The 21,137-nt window shown below is 38.8% G+C and overlaps 1 protein-coding gene across 6 annotated transcripts in view; it reads right to left on the bottom strand.

Moving 5' to 3' along the window:
* Positions 1-21,137, bottom strand: part of CDK8 (cyclin dependent kinase 8) — a 69,417-nt gene that overhangs the window by 26,772 nt on the left and 21,508 nt on the right. For 4 of the 6 annotated variants that reach the window (XM_038129732.1, XM_038129742.1, XM_038129750.1 and 1 more), the window contains 2 exons: positions 11,152-11,262; positions 7,929-8,069 (listed from right to left, as the gene is read on the bottom strand). In XM_038129732.1, coding sequence (XP_037985660.1) covers positions 7,929-8,069; positions 11,152-11,262 — 252 coding nt within the window. Of the gene's footprint in view, positions 1-7,928; positions 8,070-11,151; positions 11,263-21,137 lie in introns of those variants that run through there. The other 2 variants (XM_038129769.1, XM_038129779.1) reach the window with 1 other exon arrangement.

Raw genomic sequence — 21,137 nt, 5'->3', positions numbered from 1 at the left:
CTCTAAAGCACCACTTGGTTTCCAGCTTAGAAATCAATATGCAATATGAAGACACAAGTGTTTCTGGTGCTGTAATTAAATGCATACTCCACCAGACAAGGACAAACTTCCCAAAGGCACAGAAAAGGCCTGTATTGATTATACACCCTGTCAGGTAAAGATGCAAATGGTTACAAAGATCAGTTCTGCAACATTTAATTTAGTCCTGAAGGGCTCCAGAGGAATGAGGAAAAAGATTCAAATTTGGAATTTCCCTTTTACAACAGTTTTCAATGCCTGTTAACTGGTCCAAGACTGCTGGTTAAAGTTATTCCATGTACTACATGTATTCCATGTAGAAATGTCAGGGAAAAAAATTGTCTGCTTCCATTGCTTCTTGTGTCTGACAGTTCTGCAGCAGATAAGGCAAAAATATCTCACTAAAACATCAATAATCATGTAATGCAATTTCACGCCTACAAATCCTCATCTGTGTTGCACTTGTCTGTCCCTAACATATCTGGTAGCAGTTCAATAAGCAGTCTTACTTTTTCCATTTATTTTCTGCACCTTGTACTTCTTTCATGTAGATGTCAACAATGATACTGGAATGCCAAATTCAGAAACTTTACCTGCACTTTCTCTAGGCAACAACAGCGTCTGAGTACTTGTGTCTAAGTTTGGTCATATCATTGGCTTGGTAAATTAGCAAAGCCCCTCTTATAATACATATATTGCTCCACCTTGACCTTACCTTTAAACTTTGGACAAAGATTGTATTTACTCTAGTTTCAAAACAAGATATATTTATCAATAGAGAAAAAAATAGTTGTCAGTATTAGTGCCAATTTTAAACATGAAGGTTGTGAGAACTGGGTTTTATTACTACACAGGATTAATTATTTTGAGACTCATTTATGGTAAAGAAATACTGAGCTAACAAGAAGAAAAACTAAATTTAGGTTCCACCAGACAAAACGTAAGTCAGTACCTCAGACACAATGATGTAATCCGACCTTTTGGAAACACCTGATGAAGATAATGAAAGGCTATAAAAAATTACAGATAGGGTTGGACTTAACAATCAAGCAAATGGGTCTTTGAATAAAAGCAGCAGTCTAAGACAGGTAGATTTGAAAAACCTGTATCTGGAAGAGAGATTTCTGACCTTTCCTTGCACCCCTGCTTTCACTTAAATCAAGAAAATAAATTAGCTTTTCACTTGCAATCAGAAAAATATCTGTCAAATGTTCCCCTGTTCAGCACTTAATCTTTTTATAAACTGGAATCTAACAGCAGTGTGTGATAAAAGATTATCAAATAACTTTTAGGACTGATTTAGCATTTTTGCTAAACACTGGTTGCTTGAATAAAAATTTTCAAGTGTTATCTGTTCATCTCATGTATTAGATAAATCTTGGAGTCTTAAATATTCCTTCACAATCCTTACTTAAAACTTGTTAAATAGCCTTGCATTTTTTTAAGTCCAAAAGCTAAAGATTATCAACCTGTAAAAAGCTGTGGAAGACTACATTCAGATTCAAAAACTGATTAAATGGACAGTCTGTCAATTAAAAGAAAATAAAATCTTTTCACTACCTTCAAAGATTGATTTACAAAATCACCAGAAGTCTTGCAGTGAAGGCCCAAATACAACTGCAAGAATAGACTGAATAGTTCCTTTTCACTTATATTCTCCATTTGATCTTCGTACTGAGCACCTTCAGTGAAGAATGAAAAATATAGGCCTGACAGCTTAAGGCTTGGGTATATCTTTCGAATAGATCACCTTATTCCTCAGGAAAAGAAAATGGCACCGTATCATACCTGTCATCATACTGCAGTAAAGATACACTGCAAAAATGTCCTGCTGCACTTTAAAGATTGGGTATTTCACTGTTTTCTTCACACTGTTCCTTATTCCTTGGGAGCTATTTGACCTTTCATACTCATCTTACACCTGCTCCCACACAGCCCACCCTTTGTACCTGGCATCTCTTCTCTTGATTTGTCATGAGCTGGATTTTAGACTTTGAAAGAGCAGGTAATTGAATTTTTCAAGACAAATCAAATGGTGAAAATACAACTCATCCACAGAATGACTGAGGCTGAAAGATGTTGCTGGAAATCATCTGCCAGCTTGTTCAGAGTGTGCTCCATCTCACTGTTCAGGTTACCAATCATGATGTTAAACAGCACTGAACTCAGAGTCAGCCCTTGGGACACTCCACAAGTGACTGGTGTCCAGCTTAACTTGGTGGCACTGGTCACAATCCTTTGAGCCCTTCAACTCATCCCATTTTCCATGCCCTCACTGTGCACTTCCTGGTATGTACCACATTAGCTTGTCTACAAGGCTGGATGGGATGCAAAGCTGAAAGCCTTACTGAAGTAAAAAACATCCACTGCTGTTAGCCCAGCACTGAGCTCGTCATTGAACCCTTTCAGGTTGGCCAAAAACAATCTCCCCTGCATAAAAATGCATGCTGATTACCCTCAATCACCTTGATATCTTCCAAATCTTTGAAAATGGCTTCCAGGAGGATGTGATCCATCACCTTTCCAATGATCAAGGCAAGAGTGACTGGGAATGTAATTTCCCAGACCCTCCTTGAAGACTGGAGTGACATTTGCTTTCTTCCCCTCAGGAGCTTCCCCTGATGGCTATGACCTTTCAAAGAGAGTGGTCTCACAATTATTAGCATATATGAATATGAAGCACATGATTTGATATATCTCTATGGGTTTCTCTATGGTGAACTCAAAGATCTCTCACTACTTTTCCAGCTAGAAGGCTTGGCAGCACTGCAAAAATATGCTCTATTTCTACCTTTAAATCTGCATTTGTACAAAACTGAAAGACATTACTCAGTCAAAAGTTTCACCTAACAGGCTATATTTTCAGGGTTTTTTGGGATGCTTCTTTCTTTTTTTCATCACTGGCATGAACGCCAAATACTAAAATTTTGCAGTCCCTTTTGATAACTTCTTAATTTTCATTACTTACTGGTTTGAAAGTGTAATCTAATACATTAAGGAAGTGCTCAGAAAGGCAGGCAAGGGAGTAGCCATGCTCCCTGTAAACAGAAAAATTAAGAAACACTAGATAATATGATTTCAACTACAGAATATCTAGAGCTATAGTTAAGTACAACTCACAGGAAAGCATGTGATTAGAAGCACATGCAAGAAAATAAAGTTCTGCCAGACACACTGTTCTTTTGTGATCTCATGAAAGTACACACCTAATGAAAAACACCTTGGAAACAAAAATCTTGGGAAATTCAACAGCTGACAACCAGAAGAGTGGCTGGGTTTGGATTGCTGGGAGCTTTTTTCTCCTCTGAAAGCAAATCATCAGCAAGTCATTATAACACCTTTTGGGAAATAACACCTATTACTTGTCGATCTACTTAGAGTAGAAAATCACCTTACTTTGCAAAGCTGCAAACTTATTTCTAGTAATGTGCACTATTATTGCTTTCTTCTTCTCAAGGATTTAGGTTCACTATTTCAAATGACCACAGCTTTAGAAGTTTTATAGGAAGACAGAAGAGCATTCCTGTATTTCTGAAATAATCCTTGGATACTGACAGGGAGACATCCTTGGATTCTAGAGTTCTAAAGAGGAAAATTGTAAATTGCCAAGGTAAAAGTTCCATATATTTAACTTTGCCTAAAGGACACATTTAAGCTATTCACTTTATGGAGCCTGGAAAGTAACTAAGATCCTGTCTACAAAAAAAAAAGACTCTGGCAGTGGCTTTTCCTCATTCCTTGTTAAAAGAACATCTTTAATGTTCTCACTAATCCCAAACGTGATAGCAGGTACCCTTGGAAGAGTCCAAGATCTCAGAAAGCTACGCACCAACTGTATTAAAGCCTGACTGCCTCAAAGCTTATTAAAAGCCAGTGCTCGTCCCACAGCTCATCCCTCGAGCTGAGCTGCACACTAGGAACACCTTCCTCACACTGCACTGGTGCCAGTCTGCAAATGTCCACAGTGACACAATCCCAAGCTAACTAGGACACAGATGTTATTGACAAAGGCTAAGAGACTATTAATTCCTTTGGCAAGAGACAGGAGGAGAAGAATGGGAAGCAGAAGCCCGGCACTCTGTTCCCCACTTCCATACCTCACTTGCCAAGTGGCAATTCATCTGTTCAACACCCACTCACACCAAGCACAAAGAAATAGGCCAGAGAATGTAGTCTGAAGATTTAGGAACAAAAATAGTTTTATACTACTGTCGCAGCTTCAGTAGTACAAGACATGTGAGATTTCTTCTAGGGTTTTTTTGCAGTCTTTTGGGGGTGGTAGTGGAATGCTTTTAAGCACTGCTGCACTGTGGAAGTATTTCAAATAGCTTCGGTGCCGATTCCATTATTAATGTGAATTGCAGACTAATCTCACTTACTGTCACCACATAGAAGCTGTGGAGGGGTGCTCAACTCTTACCTGAGACTGGATCCTGATTGTGCAGACAGGACTACTACCAAAAAAAATTAAATAGAAATGCACTTTCAAATACTAACAGGCGTGGCTTAAAAGTTATTGTACCAGGCAAAAGGACCTCTGTTGTGAGCCTGTTACTCGAAAAAAACCTTCCAAGCATGCTGTGAAGAGCATGCTGTTTTTTTCCTTGCTGTTGAAGTTGCATATTGATGAAAACAGATCTATGGCAAATCTTCAGATAATGCTTATTTTTAGTGCGGAATAAGAACTTTGAGTAAAGGAAGAAGCACAATAGCTGCATATTATAAAGTGGAAAAAATACTCAGAAAACAAGACAGCAAAATGCAGTATGTTACAAGCATGCTTGATAACTAAATTCAAAATATTATTAAAACTATAATTGATGCACTTCGTGGTAATTATATGAAGTGTTCTTATTTCCTTCCTGCTACAGTTCAGAGCATGAATAAACAATCTGCTTTCAATTGCTCTCAGCCATGAAATTTAAAGAGGCTGAAGAATATGCAAGTCAAATAAGAAATTTTAAAAGGGCTGGCATTTATTCATTGAAAAATTTTACTGGTATGTTTCAAAGACTTAGGGAAAAGTTAACTACTCAATACAGTAGTACTCAAGGCAGTATTCAAAGGCAAATACAATCAACATCTCCCTGCTCTGATGGAAATGGTGAATTGGCTTTCAGGTACCCAGTGGAAGAAAAACAGTCAATTATTTAAGTTACTACAAAGATTCGTACACATTTCCTTTGTAAAAGGCACACCATGACCACCAAACAGACAATTGTCTTCCAAAAGATTTTACTGCTTCATACAGAATTCAGTCACTTTGTACAAACTTACATGAGTTGAGATTTCTTGATTTCAACACTGTGAAGACAAATTTCAGTCTAAGTTTGTGTAATTTCAATAGCTGCTACATCTTACTGCTCAGCTTGTAGCAAGAAAGGAGTTGGTTTATGCCATATTTTGTTTCTGATTAGAGAAGTCAAAATCTAAAAAAACTTCAAAAAATTAGCTACCTAAAAGCTAACTCGACTTAGACGTCTTAAGAAAAAAACAATACAACAAAAAAAAAAACAACAGAAAACCAATCCAAACCCAGAAAACTGCACTTTGACAGAAGGTAATTATATAGATAATCCATACCCATTAAAAAATTCCTTATCCAATGAGAGAATAACAGATTTTTCTGCCAAGTACTACTCTTTAGCCTCCTACCAGCCCAAAGCACCATCACTCTTATAATATAGTACATGACATGAAAGGAAGCATGTTCCTTAAGCAGCTCTGTAAGTGTATCTAAATCCAGGAAAACATAAAACATCTAGAAACTACAGCAATACCTATTGTTTAAAGGCACAGTAGGATAAACATAGTAAATCTGTCCAGCTATCCAATCTGGAGTTAAAACTGATGACTTAACACTGATATTCCTGAAGAGTAATGTTACAAGTATCCTGGAACAGAAAATAACATCTAAGCATTAATGTCACTTATGCTGCTTTGAATCAGAATGCTAGTGAAGTCCCAATTCTCAAGCTTAACCACCACGCCCCTGTCTTTCCAAGACAAAACACTAGGTAGAATCCCTTCTCTTACTCAGCTTATTTCCAGACCCTGATAAAAGAAAGCAAGCATTGGCAGGTGCAATTCTGACTTTTGTTCTGAAGGAAACATGTGCCTTCTGAATTCAGCTCAAACTGGACAGTTTTGAAATAACAAGTCTGAAGGTTTCCATGGACAAGGCAGCACAGGCAGCCCCTGTATAGCTCTTACAGGATTCTCACCAACACAGCTTGACAAGGTTCCGGTGGGAAGACCTCTCAGTCTCTGCCTCAAGCTTTTGGTCTCTTCCTCAGATTATCAAAAGACAGCCAATTGTGATGGTGGATTTTCTGCTGGAAGGAAACTTCATGCTGGACTGAGACCACCAACTCATTTCACAGAAAATAAGATGGCAGTAATTTTTTGCAGTTGCCAACTTAAACTGTATCTGAGCTACAGCCCTAGATGTGAAAGGCTCTGTAATAAATTACCAATCTCCTGAGCCATCCAGTTAACAGCATGCCTGGTTTTGTTTAAAGCATTATTTCACATTCATTAATTTTCCGAAACTGTAGAAAGTAAAACATCAGAAAAATTTAGATTCTTGATGACAAATCATTTGCTTCCTGTATACCTCTTAAAAATATAATAAAGTTGTCTAAGTAGTAACAGGCACTATGTATTTCTATATTATGCTTTGCTCCACTACTTCATGAGTCATGACAAAGCCATCAGAAACTTTTTGATTTTTTTCCCCTCAGTACTGAGGCTTTCGTTCCATTTCTAAAACCAGGAGCAAATTAAAATCATCCATACAATCAATGCAATAAAGCAAAGGTTCTTTGTACTTCAGTTCTGAAAATGCTATTTATCAGAGGTATACCTTTTGCCTTCTGTTCAAATGGAAAAACTGCCATTCTGTAAAAGCATTTATCAGGCATGAAAATAGATGTCAAAAAACTAGTCCTTGACCACATTTGCAGGAACGCCATTAAAGCTATTTCAAAGACAAAAAGTGACTCCGGAGTAGTAAGGAAGCCAGACTTATTTCACCAAACACAGAATATCACTGGCAATACTGTCTCATAGGAATGAAAGGTCAAACAAATGATACTTTTAATTACCGAAATTTCATTCGTGCGTAGGAGTATCATATATAGGTGGTACATTTAGAAGCAAATTGAAAAAAAAGAATGGTATCAAAGAGTAAGAGCTACAGACAAGTGGATCAGAGAAATTACCCAATTTCAAGACAACAGACAAAAGGACCTGTTAGCTGTGGGCCTATTTTGAAAGCAAATATAAAAGAATTGGTGTGATTCACCAGTTGAGAAGAATTTGCTGGTTAAAGACACTAACTCAGGTTAAAAATGTTTTCCTTATATTGTAGTTTGGATAAATATTAGTTTACTTGCAGAAATAATCTAAAGTTGGTGTGGCTATATTGCTGGTAGATTATAAACATTAGGAGAAAATAATGGCTTTCAAAAGTCACTTTCCTACATTAAACCGGTAATTTAAAAAAAAAAATATTTTTCTCAGCAGTTCTTTCAGCCAGTCATTCTCTCCCACCTACACCAAAGCCGTATTTAGTTATTCAACTTGCCTGCAGTGATACTACTAGAGGCATTTTCTGTACCTCAACGTGCCTGTTATTTAAATAACCCATTTAAAACAGTTTATTTAGAAAATCAAAAAACATAAACAGCCATCTGATACACTTGCTTTCATAAGCATATCAGATCACAGCCAGCTTTTAAAATGCACTCTACTAATCAAGGCCATCTGACTGCAGTGTAAAAATATATATTTATTAGTACATGCTCTTAGCACCAAGGCTTTTGTTTCCCAGTGGTTTTTCATTAAGAAAAACAACCCTTGCCCTCAATCATCATCCCAGTGCTAAAACCCATTGAGGATCCACTTACCAAATCCCTGTGTAACACCCAGTTAGCATGCAGGTAGTGAATACCATCTAGGATCTGATATAACAGCGACTTCACCATTCCCCGAGGTAACTGAACTGGTTTCTTGTTTGCTTTAGAAGCCCTGTGAAACTTGATTATATGCTGCAAAGGGAGAAAAAGAAATGAAAATAAAAGAAGTGCAACGTTTACACAGTAAGATTGCCATCAACTCCTTACACAGATTTCTTAGGGTTTTTCAACCTTTCATGATTTGTCTTCCAAACTAGAAACATGTGCCTGAAGTACTAAAAAATTAATTCTGTACTAAGTAAAGTGATCACTGTCCCAAACCAGTATCTCAAAAATTAAATTGGTTTTTGCTGTGGCTTAACCCCAGAAAGCAGCTAAGCCCTGCAGAGTATGAGGAATACAAAACCAATATGACCATCAAAGCACATTTTCTTTTAGATCGCTGATCTTTCAGGTTTTAGAGGTATTTTTGTTTGGGGAGTCTTTTTGTTAAGATAGGCTGATATCCTGTACATCAAATCACAGAATTACAAGTGTATTACCTCCTACATTATTTTACTTTTAAAGTTTTCTCCTACAGTAATAATGACTTCAACATTCCAGACCTAATGCCAAGCGGAAATTTTTTGCATTTATTAGGAATTTTATACATTTAAATTAGAAGCCCAGATTTATTCCTTCTTTATTTACTATACCCTTACAGCACAGTACTCTCAAAACAGAAGCTGTTGACAGAGCAAGTCTACAAATCTGTCCATCTGAAAGTCAGCCACCAAAGCAGACAGAGAAAAAGAACCTTTAGTAATTCTAAATTTAGACACAAGCAATGATGTCTGGCACCGAGGAGGAGCCCAAAACGATGTGTTGTCTTAGTACTTGAGCCCCACGTGTCACTAAGTTCAACAACAAGGAGTGCCATAGTCATGGTAACCATTTCCATGTTTGCCTCCTTCAAACACAGAGGCAACTTCTAGAACAAACTTCTTAACATATTCACACTTTTTTTCTTGTGTGATCACTTGTGTGATCATCAAAACAGCCCAGATCTTGTCTACCAAAACCTGGCACCAAACTGCTATGGTGTGCTCTTCCTACATTCATGACTCCTATATTCCAGGTGCCAATTAGCTAACCCAGCTATCTAACAGCCTTTGGGAAACTGCCTTTTCTCTTCTGCTGCAGCCCAGCTCCGTACAGCCTGCCCTCCTTCGCTTCAGGCAGCCAGGCTTGGCTTTCCTGTGAGGAATAGGCACATTTCTGCCCTGTCAATGGTAAAAATGGAGAAGCACAGAGCAAAAAAACATTGACTAAAATGGGACAGTCCCTGCACTGTCAGCCAAACACGACATGCAGAAGCATCCCTTAGCCTGAACCACAAGTTTTACCTCCTCTCACCTCTCACTTCCACCAACTCCAAAAGAAATGTTGTTTTCATACAGTGGACAGAGAAAAGTGACTCTTCAGAGACAGGCAACAAAACAGATGGTTGTCCCAGACTCCTTTTGCTGCTGCTCTAATACACTCTGTATTATCTAGCCCTTTCCCAGCCTTCCTTAAAACCTGCTGTCCTAAACACACAAATGTTGGAGCACTTGATCCATGGCTGGCTCTCTGGGGCACAGAGCCAGTCCAGTCATTGCAACCAAGTCTCTCACATCCAGATACAGTGAACAACCAGGAGCTGGTGCAGCTGGGGAATTCTGGAGTTCATACAGGTACATGCATGTAAGCATAAAGGTCAAAATTGAGGGTCATTCCTAAGTTAGTTACATAGAAACCAGTGTTTCATTAAGAGAAAGACTTCTGTGGTGATTTAGGTTAATATGAAGCAAAGCAGAAATGTATAAATACAAACAAGAACAGGTCATAGTAATAATACCCCTAACAAATATTAAGCCTTGTAGCACATTTCGAAACAAAAAACTCTCAAACATTCCTAGACCTCTGCAGCTTAGTATATCAAAAATATGGGGGAGTAGTGGAAAAAAGAGTGCTCTTATTTTTCCATCATATTAAAATAAGAACAAAACAAAACAACTGTACTCAATTTCCTCAAGATGTTGTTGTTTCTGTTTATCAGCCTTAAGAATGTCTCAACATTTCAGCTGTTTGCTAACTTTGTCTCTAATTTTATTTTGGTAACAAAACCTCAATACCAAGTATTAGAACTTACAAGACATTTAACTGTAAGAAAACATCTTTCATTTAGCTTAGCAGAAAGAAAACTGACACACTAGTTCTTAGGCAAACCAAATAATTCCAAACTATAAGGAAAACAATTTTTAAAAGAAATTAGTTTTACTTTGTGGCATGCTAAGTGACATGCTGACAAAAAACTCATGATTCATAGTGTGCAATTCTCACATGTACACATTCATAAAAATTTCCCCTTGTTACAAATTGCTTCTATTACACCCTTTGATAAGAATCATAGGATCTTTTGAGGTTAGCATTTGTAGCATTGAGAGCAAGGCTCCTTATGTACGTCAGCATTAATATGATACACACACACCTTTATTCAGGGAAGTCACGGCTGCATGGTATTTTTCATTTTACCATGCTACTTTATTTTTTTAAGTATTCCAAAAGGATATTAAGCTTACAAATACTGAGTTAACACAGGAATTCAGTATGTATCTTAAAACAAATTTACTTTGCTTTCAACAGGTTTATATTTTAAAGTTGTATCTTGCAATTAGAAATAAATAGCTTTCCTCCCAAATACACAGAATTCCTGCAGACGAGTTGAGAAAAATTTTTCCCACTGAAATGTATGAATTAAATATCCAGTGTCACTACTCTCATTTCATTTATTCACGGATGACAACCAATGCAACTAAAACTCTGAACCGTCCTATTGAGAAAAAAACATTTTAAAAGGGAATTCACCTGCATAATCAATAAATTTACCTACACCCTACTTTTGCTGTAATAGGGGTTTACATCTACATTTATTTAAGCAGACTTCTAGCTACAGAGAGCTGATTTCTGCAGATTTTTTGCGGTTTTTTTATCTTCTTAAAGAGATCACAGGTTAACTGTGTGGTGTGTTTGTGAACATTTTCCATTGCTTTTCCTTTAGTACTGGAAGTGCTTCCAACGAACATGGAGTAAGCACCTATGCTATGTTTAAAACTTATGCATCTCCCCTGACCCTGTCCCTCTGCTGCAACTAAAACTCTTAAGCCTGGTACCTACAAACAATTCACCTTACCCAGAGGTCATGCTCAGCGTAGTCAAAGAGAAGCCACACTTTCCTGTCAGCATGAGAAAGGAACACCTTTTGCAGAGAAATGACATTTGGATGCTTGAGCTCCCGCAGCAACTGCAAAAGAAAAAGCCCACAACAGTTATATCCGTACATCCAGAGCTGGGATACTTAGAACCCAAACAAGAGAAGCTGAAATCTGCAAGCCACAGAAAGCCACTTTTTTTTAATGAAAGAACCAGTCATTAGTTTCAAACCAGAGCTAAAAGCAGGTTGTAACCCCCTCAGGGCATTCATTTCCTACTCATTCTCTAAAAGCTCAACTCTATGCAAACCTCATTATTATCCAGGACCAAGATGACTCTGCAAACAGCCAGCTGTGGCATCTTCCCTTTTGCATAAGCTGTACTCTTCAACAGTCCTATCTGGGGTACCCCATTTTCTCCTCACTCCCAATTATCTGAAAACGCTGCATTTTCATTGCAGTCATTTGAGACTGAATGGGATGGCTGATGCAGAGCCTGCTAATGCAGTCAGCTAAACCAAGATGTGGTTTCTAAGGCAGACTCTCCTGATCTACAAGGTCACCACTCTCTACAGAAGAGGGTCCAGCTTTTTGTCACAACACCGTCTACACCAGTTCGTACATTCACAGAAACCACTCATAAAACAGCACCCACTTCAAGAGAAAACTATTCTGGATGCACAAAGGCTGGTGAAAGGTAACCTGGTGCGGCACTCTTGAGCTGAAACAAAACAGGGTACTAAGAGCAGAGAAAGCCCCAGCTAAAGGGACACACCTGGAACTTCTTTCAGCAGAAGTGAGCCATCACACCAGCTCAGTTGCTTCAGAAACTATAGCTTGAACCCCACCAAAAGCAAAGCATAGATGAGATACAGCACAACTGAATGCAGACTGCGTTAGTCTATTTGAGGTCTACTTGTCATGTTACACTCATACTCATTCAACTGCCAAGAAAGGAAAAAGAAAAAGCTTTATCTAAGCAAACTGTGGTTAAGTGTGACTATTCAAGTCTAGTCAAATTCCTGCCAGTTCAGTGTGCCAAAAATGATGACATTTTTAATTAAAAGGAATGGTTAGGGCCTTCAATTTTTTTTTAAATGACAATGGAAAATTAAACTGCTCTTTGAATACAGAATTTACTTCTGAGACAATCTATTTTCAATAAAATATAATTTTTCCACTACATAACTGAAGAAACAAAATCATTCTTTTCTATTTATACCTTTGTCGTAAGTGCTAAAATTTTAGCTGCCACTGAGATAGTAAAGTGGAAGTACATGTTTCTTGTTTCCTTCTTTCCTATTTCATTTGAGACAGACTTGCATTATGACTCACTGACCAGTCTTCAGCACGCCATTTCTTGGAAAAAAAGGACCTGTAACCCACAGAAATTTTACCTCAAGTATAAGATCAAACAAGGAGATAGGGTAGAGGAGACAAAGCAGCAATAGAAACCAATGCAGAAGGCTGTAGAGTTTCAGCATGGTAAAACTCTTAAGATTTGTAAAAGCACTACATTGAGGCACTTTAAGGCAGGATCCACAAGAAGTACGGAATTCCTTAAATGCCTGTAATTCCTAGAAAGAATAAGACCAGTATGGGAAAAAAACAAGAACTGCTTATTTGCACTTTTTTATCAATTACAGGTGGGGATTGCCTGTGGCAATTTAACCCCAGCCAGAAGCTAAACCCCAAAGAACCACTTGCTCACCTTTCTCAGTCAGACATGAATGGAAGAACAAAAATGCAAGAAAATTTGTGAGCAAGACAGTTTAGTAAGTGAAAGAAAGAAGAATTAAACACCACACCCTCAACAAAAAACAACAGAAGCAATGAAAAAGCAATCACATACAACTTCCCACAAGAGAACTGGTGCCCAGCCAGTCTCCATGCAAAGGCTAACCCTCCAAAGGGAGCAGGGGCAGGAATGGGACACAGAGAAAGTCTGAACACTGTAAGCAATAGCCAAAGCACTGCTGGCTTATCAACACTGCTTTACACACAAATTCAACACACACAACCATATAGGCTGATGGGGAGAAGAGGCTGAACTGCATGACAGACAGGCACAGCACAGCAGAAAAGACCAGCAACTCAATGGTGAATGATGTTGCAGGGTTTAAGAATACACTGTGCCAGTCCTTATAACAAAGTAATTTTTCTTTAATCAGCAAAAATTCACATATTAAATTCATGCTAAAAAGTTTAATTAGCTGTACCAGAAGATTACATGACAGTTCACCAACTATGCGTCCATACAAAAATATTCTATTTCCTGTGACCCAATGGACACATCTGTACCAAATACAACAAAATATTCCTTGATAAAAGAGGCAGATACTACTCAGAGCTCTAAAAAATAATGTAATGTTCCCTTTTGTCTGATCCTATTTTAAGTCTCTCCTCCTCCTTATTCCTGAGGTAGCAGCTACCACCTACTAAAAATATCCAACCTCTTCACATGAAATATGATTCAGCTTGGCGAACACAGAGAAAACCTACCACCAAAGCTAGACACAAACATGAGAAACTTTAAAGTAATGCAGCAGAAGGATTCCCTGTTTGTGTAGTGAGGCAACACATAGAACTCCCTTGTTTATTCTAAGATAGTCTTTGCAGATTTTGAGACTGACAGCATTCCTTGCTTTTTTCCTCACCACTACACCTTGATCATCGCCCTTCCTGCCTTTTATTTTTCCTCTAAACACTCCAGCAATCCTCTCAAATACCCAAAACCCCCACTATCCTCCTAAAAATTCCATAGCAACTTGCTTTCCTTCTCATCAGTCCCAGCTGACACTCACTCTTCAAGAATACACCTGAGAAGTTCCTTCTGCAGCCCACCACCATTGTGTTAGGAGTTCTGGCCTTTGCTACTGTCACTGACAGCACCTCTTACTGTTTGTGCATCTGTGCAGTGTTTATCATTCTTGCTAGTTTCTGCCTTTGCCTTTTGTGTTGAATAACTGTTAAATCCACATTCTTTCAGGTTGCTTAAAAAACCTGATAGGTTCTGTCAAAGCCAGACAGTCACAAGCAACCCAGTGAATAGGAAGGCTAAGATGCATCAGCAAAACCATCAGCATAAGGAAATGATTGCTGCAGTGGGACAGATGATTCCTGAATCACTGTCTTGGAAAGGTTGAAACGCTCACAGCTACAAATGCAAACGTTGTCTCTGAAGTATCTGAAAGAGCTCTTGCAGATGATAATACATCACATGGGCTGCAAAGAGCATTTTCAGCAACCTCAGTCTCCATGAACCAGGCCTCTCTAGCCCATAAACCACATGCCTTTCCCACCAGATGACCTGACTTGCGTCCAGCAGCTGATAGAGTTCAAAGACAGTTCAGACAAAGTAGACTGCAAGAAACATGCTTTGACTATCACTATGATGCCTGCTAATGATAAAGGGTATTTTTTGGCCTAATGACTTTGCTATCTAACTGCCTCTGTCTATCCTAGCTCAGTTCTGTAGAACACAAAGAGAAAGCAGGCAAAAATTATAAGTTCGGCTCTCAGTAATTGCCTTCCTTTTCATTTGCATATCATATGATGATTCAAATCTATTTCCTCAACCAGAAAGGTTTCTCTTATAATAGTTAGTCTGGGTATCCCCTGATAAAGAAGGGAGACCCAAAAGACCTTCAAAGAAATACAAATCAGCAAATGACAAAGATGCCAATACATCTGTTTTAGAAGCCCATGTCTGCCCATGGCTGGTCCTGCCCTTATTTTCATACTGTTCAAGATCCAGCAAGGGAAACAGCATCCCTTTGTGCAGGTCCTCGGCTCACACTAAGGTCCCTCCATCTCCCTCTTGAAATGAAGAAATACTCATCCCACACAGCCACGGGGCAGCTGAGGGACAGTAAATCAAAGTGTCCCAATGATGTATAAAATTGTTAAATTGCTTCAGGAACAAGGAGAAAGTGAAGTAAAACAGGATGATATTAAATAATCAACAAGCAGCAGTAAGGAAACTAGGAAAACTGCAGCATGACCAAGATCAATCTTTTCTTGCACTAACAACAATTATCTTTCACATAAAATATGAGCTGAAGTCAGCACAATTTTTATGAATATGACCTGCTTCCTCTGGTGATATTCCTACATATTCTGTGAAGCTCTCCACGACTACTACAATTCTCACAAGCCAAGACAAAGGATTCTTCACATAAGTGAGGATTTCTAGCTCTGCTGCAAATGGCATTTCACCCCTGCTCTTGACACTTGCTAACCTTTATGGTCCACAGAGAATGTCAACCTGCAAAATGCAACCTTGCAATACTACCATGCTTACTTCTATAATTCAAGTTGCACAGTGGAGGAGAGGATCAGTTATCAGGAAAAATTATTTCACCAAAGTGTTCGGCAAGGAATTTTTTTTTTCCAAATGTCTGGAACAGGATGCCCAGGAAAGTGGTTGCATCGCCATCCCTGGAGGTATTTAAAACAACACATGCAGATGTGTTGTTGCTGAGGGACATGGTTTAGTGCTGGACTTGGCAGCACTGGGTTAATGGCTGGACTTGATGACACAGGTTGTCACCATCATATTTTCTGAAAAACCTCTTTGCCCAGGATTTTTCCCCTGGGAAGCTGAGAAGCCGCAGAGAAAAAGGAAAACAGTATTATCTTATTTGCTTCTCCTGTGTTTTGCTGCTTTGGAACATGGTTGGAGATTGTTTATCCAACATGTGAATTGTTTTGACTTAATGACGAATCACAGTCAGGCTGTGTCAGGACTCCGGAGAGAGTCATGAGTTTTTCATTATTATCTTCTAGCGTTCTGTCTCTATCCTTTCTCTATTCTTTAGTATAGTTTTAGTATAGCATTCTTTTATATTACAGAGAACATAACATAATAAATTAGCATTCTAAGAACATAGAGTCAGATTCATCATTTCCTCCCAATGACAGGGGATCCCGAAAATACCACAGCAGGTCTTTCCAAACCTAAACAATTCCAAAATCCTGTAACAGAGCACAATTTGCCAGGTAACCTGGCCCAGGAGTCCTCCCCTATGTCAGGACATCAGCTATCTTAGAAAAAGCAGCTTCTTGCTCTGCCTGCTTTCGAGTGCCATGCAGCACCTCTCCCAAGCCCTAGGACAGTCAGAAAACTGGCTACACACAAAGCCATTGACAATATTAACCAAACACTCATTTAAACAAAAATCACTATTGCATTACATGACTGGTTTGATGGCATAAATTCCAACTCTAATCATCATCTCGTGCTTCAAAAAGGCTCTCATCAAGTTTCACCAAGGGATCCAAAACCAGACAACATACATTAACAGTCATGCCAGGGCCTTCCAATGCAAAAATGGGCAAGCAAGGCCTTGGAACACAAAGCAGACTGCAGTTGATGCAGAAAGGCAACTTTCAGAATGGAAGGAGAAATGACAAATTTTACTCATCCTGTAACAAGTAAGGTGCCAGTGGAATTACTGCTACAACAGATGAGTATAGGCAGCAGTAAGACATTACCTCAAACATTATGTGTAATTCTGACCCATTCAGGGAAGATTAATTCCAACTACAACATGGCACCCAAGCCTACACCCAGAGGAAGGGAGAGCCTACCACTCAAAGAAAACCAGCACGCAAGACAAAATGCTAATAGCCTGCCAAAACAAAACAGAGAAGAAACAGTCTCTCTCTCTTTAAAATGAGAGCAGAAGAGAAGAGCTATTTTAACTAACTAACAATATTATGATAAGTACAAATGGGTACAAATTAGTCATGATTAATTTTGGCTTAAAGGCTGAATAATGTTCATAGACTCATTACTAGAATGAGACTCAAATTGCCTTCAGAGATCTCTTTTCCTTACAAGCTTAACTTGAAGCTTGCTAATCTTTTTAAGTACCCTTTGCTTCTCTGCAAGAGCAGGAGCAGAATATGACTCAAGAGATGTCACCCAATTCTAAGCCACAAACATTTGTTAAAAACTTTCCAATCATTGTTCTTAGTTTTCTATGAAACAGTGAAGCTCGACTCAAGTACTTTAAACTTCTTCTATAAACCAACCCCCAAATTTTATTACACAACGGCTCGAATCCCAGGCTGGCTTAGCTGCTCTGCATCAGACTCAAGACATGTTTGTTTCAGTGTAAATACAGTTTTAGTTTTATATTCCCACAAGTCAGACATTCCACAGTACTAAAAAAGAACAGAATACCTGCTGAAAGTACATGCTGTTTTCCTTTCAGAAGTGTTCAAATAAAAGCTTACAAAGGCATTGTAACAAAGTTATAATACTGCTCATCCTAAGAATTTATTATGAAGCTGACAACACATTTTTGAAGCTCCAGTTCTTCAGACAAAGCAACAATTTAAAAAAAAATGTAAATGTTATTCTTCTGATTTTTTAAAGTCCTAAATGTGCAAAAAAGAAGCCTGACAACACAAAATGTCAAGTGGGGAAAAAACCCCCATATTTCTTTTTTCTTCCACAGTTTCTAAAATAAGTGAGTCTTATGTGATGTCACATCCAAGTCAATATTTATTAGCACCTTTTAATTCCAAACACATTTGATGTATTAAAAGAGGTGTTATTAAATGTTCTCTCAAAGTAAGGAGGTGAGTGAAGAACCCAGATGAGACAGACAGTGGATGTCAAGCTAGAACAAATTCTGCCACTCACAGAAAACATTATAATTCCTAAGGATTCTAATTACAACATTTAGTCAGCATCTTTATCCCACTGTCACAGAACTAAGAACAGTGCTACAATCCCTTCACACAAAATCTCTCAAGAATACTGTCTTAAGATCAGTAATGTAGCTGGGTAAGCACTCAGTCAAAACTGTATTTTACATACCATGTTAGCATTAAACTAAAGCATTTGTAAATCATTAAACATACCAAAAAGAGTTAAATCAAACACATGTCTTCCTCAGTACTTTGTCACCTTTCACTGTATGGAAAGATTGCCAGGAAACCTTAACATGTCCTCTGACATGAGGAGTGTTTGGTCTTCCTCATGAGAAACTGCTTCCACTGTTAGTGTGGAAGGCACATGACAACACCCATCACCTGAGAAACCTACACCCAACTATTGTTCATTGCCACACAGCTGGTTCAGGACCACTTCAGGCTTAGGGTTATTTGTTCCTTACCAGGGGAAGACGTTGAATAGGGTAGATCCTGGTGCCACCCAGTTTTGGCTTCTGCCTCATGGTGTCCCTCTAGCTGCTGCAGGCTGCAGAGATCACAGTCATCCTCAGACTGGCTAGCCTTTACACCCTTCTTCAATCCCTTCCACTGGCAGAGGGAAGAGAGATCTGATAATCACACAGCGAGACATTGTCGTCACCCAGGGCACGGAAGGCCCAGTGTGTGAAAAGGACCAATTACTCTCCAGAGGAGCCTCCTCCACCAAGGTCAACTCAGGCAAGACCACTCACCAACAGCAGCTCCCTTGTTACTTGCCATGGGGGCCAGGCCTGCTGCTGTGCCTCAGTCTCTACCTCTGCCACCCTCCAGCTCAGGTGAAAGCCATGGGACATTGCAGATGCAGAGATGATCAGGCCTGCTGCAGAGGCTCTCCCTTTCACAGTTCTGTTAAGCAACAGCACATCCAAAGGATGGTTCAACTCTGCTTGCTCACTCCACAAAACTGCTCTTTTGCCCTTTGGCAAAGATGAGCTTCCTACAGTCACACTATCGCTAGATCCAACACAGAGGACATGATCTTCTGTGGTAACAGCCTGCACTTGTTACAACAGGAAACAAAATCCTAGGAATGCCTCCAAGGCAGACCTAAAGAGCAAAAACAACCAGAGAAGCCAGATGCTTATTCTGTAGTTTTCTGTTCCATCCCTGGCAGCCCCAAGGCTGTTTGAACTCACACAAACTGGATATGGTGTTTAAAGGACACAACACAGACAGGAGACAGCCAGAGCACAGCACTGTCCACCTCAGGTCTGCACTGTCACTTTCACCATTTCCAACACTGAAAGCATCTCCTATGACACCCAGCACTTCCTCTCCAGAGCCAAGACAAAAATTAATGCTATCAGATATTTTTGTTGACCTAACCAGGCACCAATACACAAAGTCCATGGAAAACTGGTAAAAAGAAAAAACAAAAGAACCCCCCAAAACCCTCATAGCTTTCTCAACTAAACAAAACAAAAATCCAAAACAAAACCTCAGCCAAAGCCAACTCCTTGCTAGCCAAAGGAAGCATATGCAAGCAAAGTACTTGCAAACCTGCTAAAACTGAATGAAAAATGCTAATCAACACAACATATTTCAGCACGTGACTACTAGGGTGCTTCAAAAGCTAATACTTCTGTATAGGAAACTGTCCAAGCCAAAATCCTGAAGCTCTATTTAAAGCCTGGTTAACTACTTCAGCTTTCTACAGCCTTGAATTCTCCTGCTTTGCGAACTGTGAAATAGCATTTGCTGCACTATTCCAGGTGGATAGACTTTAATGACTTTCTTCCACGTGATTAAATCAGAAGACGAGGAATCAATCATTTGGGCATGTACATTCTGCATATTTTTGTACAAATCTTCTCACCATTCGATCTCTCTGCTCTCCCATCTACTGCAAATTACACTCGTGGCATGCTGAATGTGCAGTTTCTAGTGCCTGCTTAAATCCTCAGAAGTGAAACTGCAGATCACAATACAGATATCCAGTATAGCAGGCAGTGCACAGATCTGCAGAGAACAAGATATGAGCAGCCAACCATTCAGTTAAGGTTCTGAAAGAGGCAGGATTCACAAATGTTTACCATGGTGGATGAATGGGGCAAAGATAAGGAAAAATACAACTCTTCAACTAGCTTGATATGAAACATATTGATTCAATTAGCACAGTAACTTAACTCCACCAAGTAAACAGATGGTTGAAGAAAATGAAAGTTCAAATGATTGAAGAAAAAAAATGCCAACAAATCACTTATTTAAACTGAGTTACAGATTTAACTCATCCCATAAATGATTCAGACATCTGAAATCAGGTCTCTAAACTAGTTGAAACCTTTCCCTGTAACTGATGAATTTCAATAGTTACTTTATTTTTCTTACACTGTTCCCCAACTCAGGTGTCTGCATCAAACACGCGCCTTAAAAGAGTAACTTACGGGCATTTTTAAATATAAAAGTTACTCAATACTCCAAAACTGAAGTTAGTCATCATAAGACAAAAGCCATGGCAGAGCTGTAAAAAGAAGAGTTTCACTGGGATTTATATCAAACTACATTCTTCCTAGATTGTCATAGAGTAGCATATACAAGCCTCAGCTCTCCAGAGAAACTGAAATGGATACAGCTCATATGCAAACCAAATCATCCTAGTTCCTCGTAACACCACCATGCTCTTAACACCTTGACATTAATTTGGATAGTCCAGAGCACACTGTAACAAAGTCTGGCACGCAGCCTTGACTTTTTAAGTACAACAACAAATAATTTTATTAGTTGTATGTACAGATGACAGGGTATAATACTGCTGGTTAACTCAGTAGCATTTTCACATATGTTACATATACTCACATCATCAATATAAACAGTATGATTATTATCATCATCAATTTGATTCATTTCCATAGGAGGTTCATTTTGCTCCTTTTATTAATTGATAGTAGGGTGGGAAAAATCTATTTAACAGAATTGAAATTAACAACACCATTCCAAGGGGAAAAAAATTCTCCTGTTCACTTCAAACAGCAACATCAAAAAAATGGCAAGAAACCAATTCAAACCCAGAAGTCCATGGTGAATTATTAATTCAACTGCAGGAAAATTCAACCACATTATTAGAAGTCACAAGCCTGGAAGCATAACCAGATGCCAAGTCAACTATAGCTCAAGAAATACTGCTTCAGGTTTCACCTTCTATCCCTACACGTCCTTTTGGGCTCCATGCCTCTCTTCGCTCTTGATACCTGGTTTCTTGGCATCTTTAGTATTTGCACTGTGTTCCCTCCTTCCTTCATCA

This window comes from Motacilla alba, chromosome 1 (assembly GCF_015832195.1).
Source record: "Motacilla alba alba isolate MOTALB_02 chromosome 1, Motacilla_alba_V1.0_pri, whole genome shotgun sequence".
Classification (NCBI taxonomy): Eukaryota; Metazoa; Chordata; class Aves; order Passeriformes; family Motacillidae; genus Motacilla; species Motacilla alba.
This window is presented reverse-complemented; position numbering and strand designations above follow the sequence as displayed.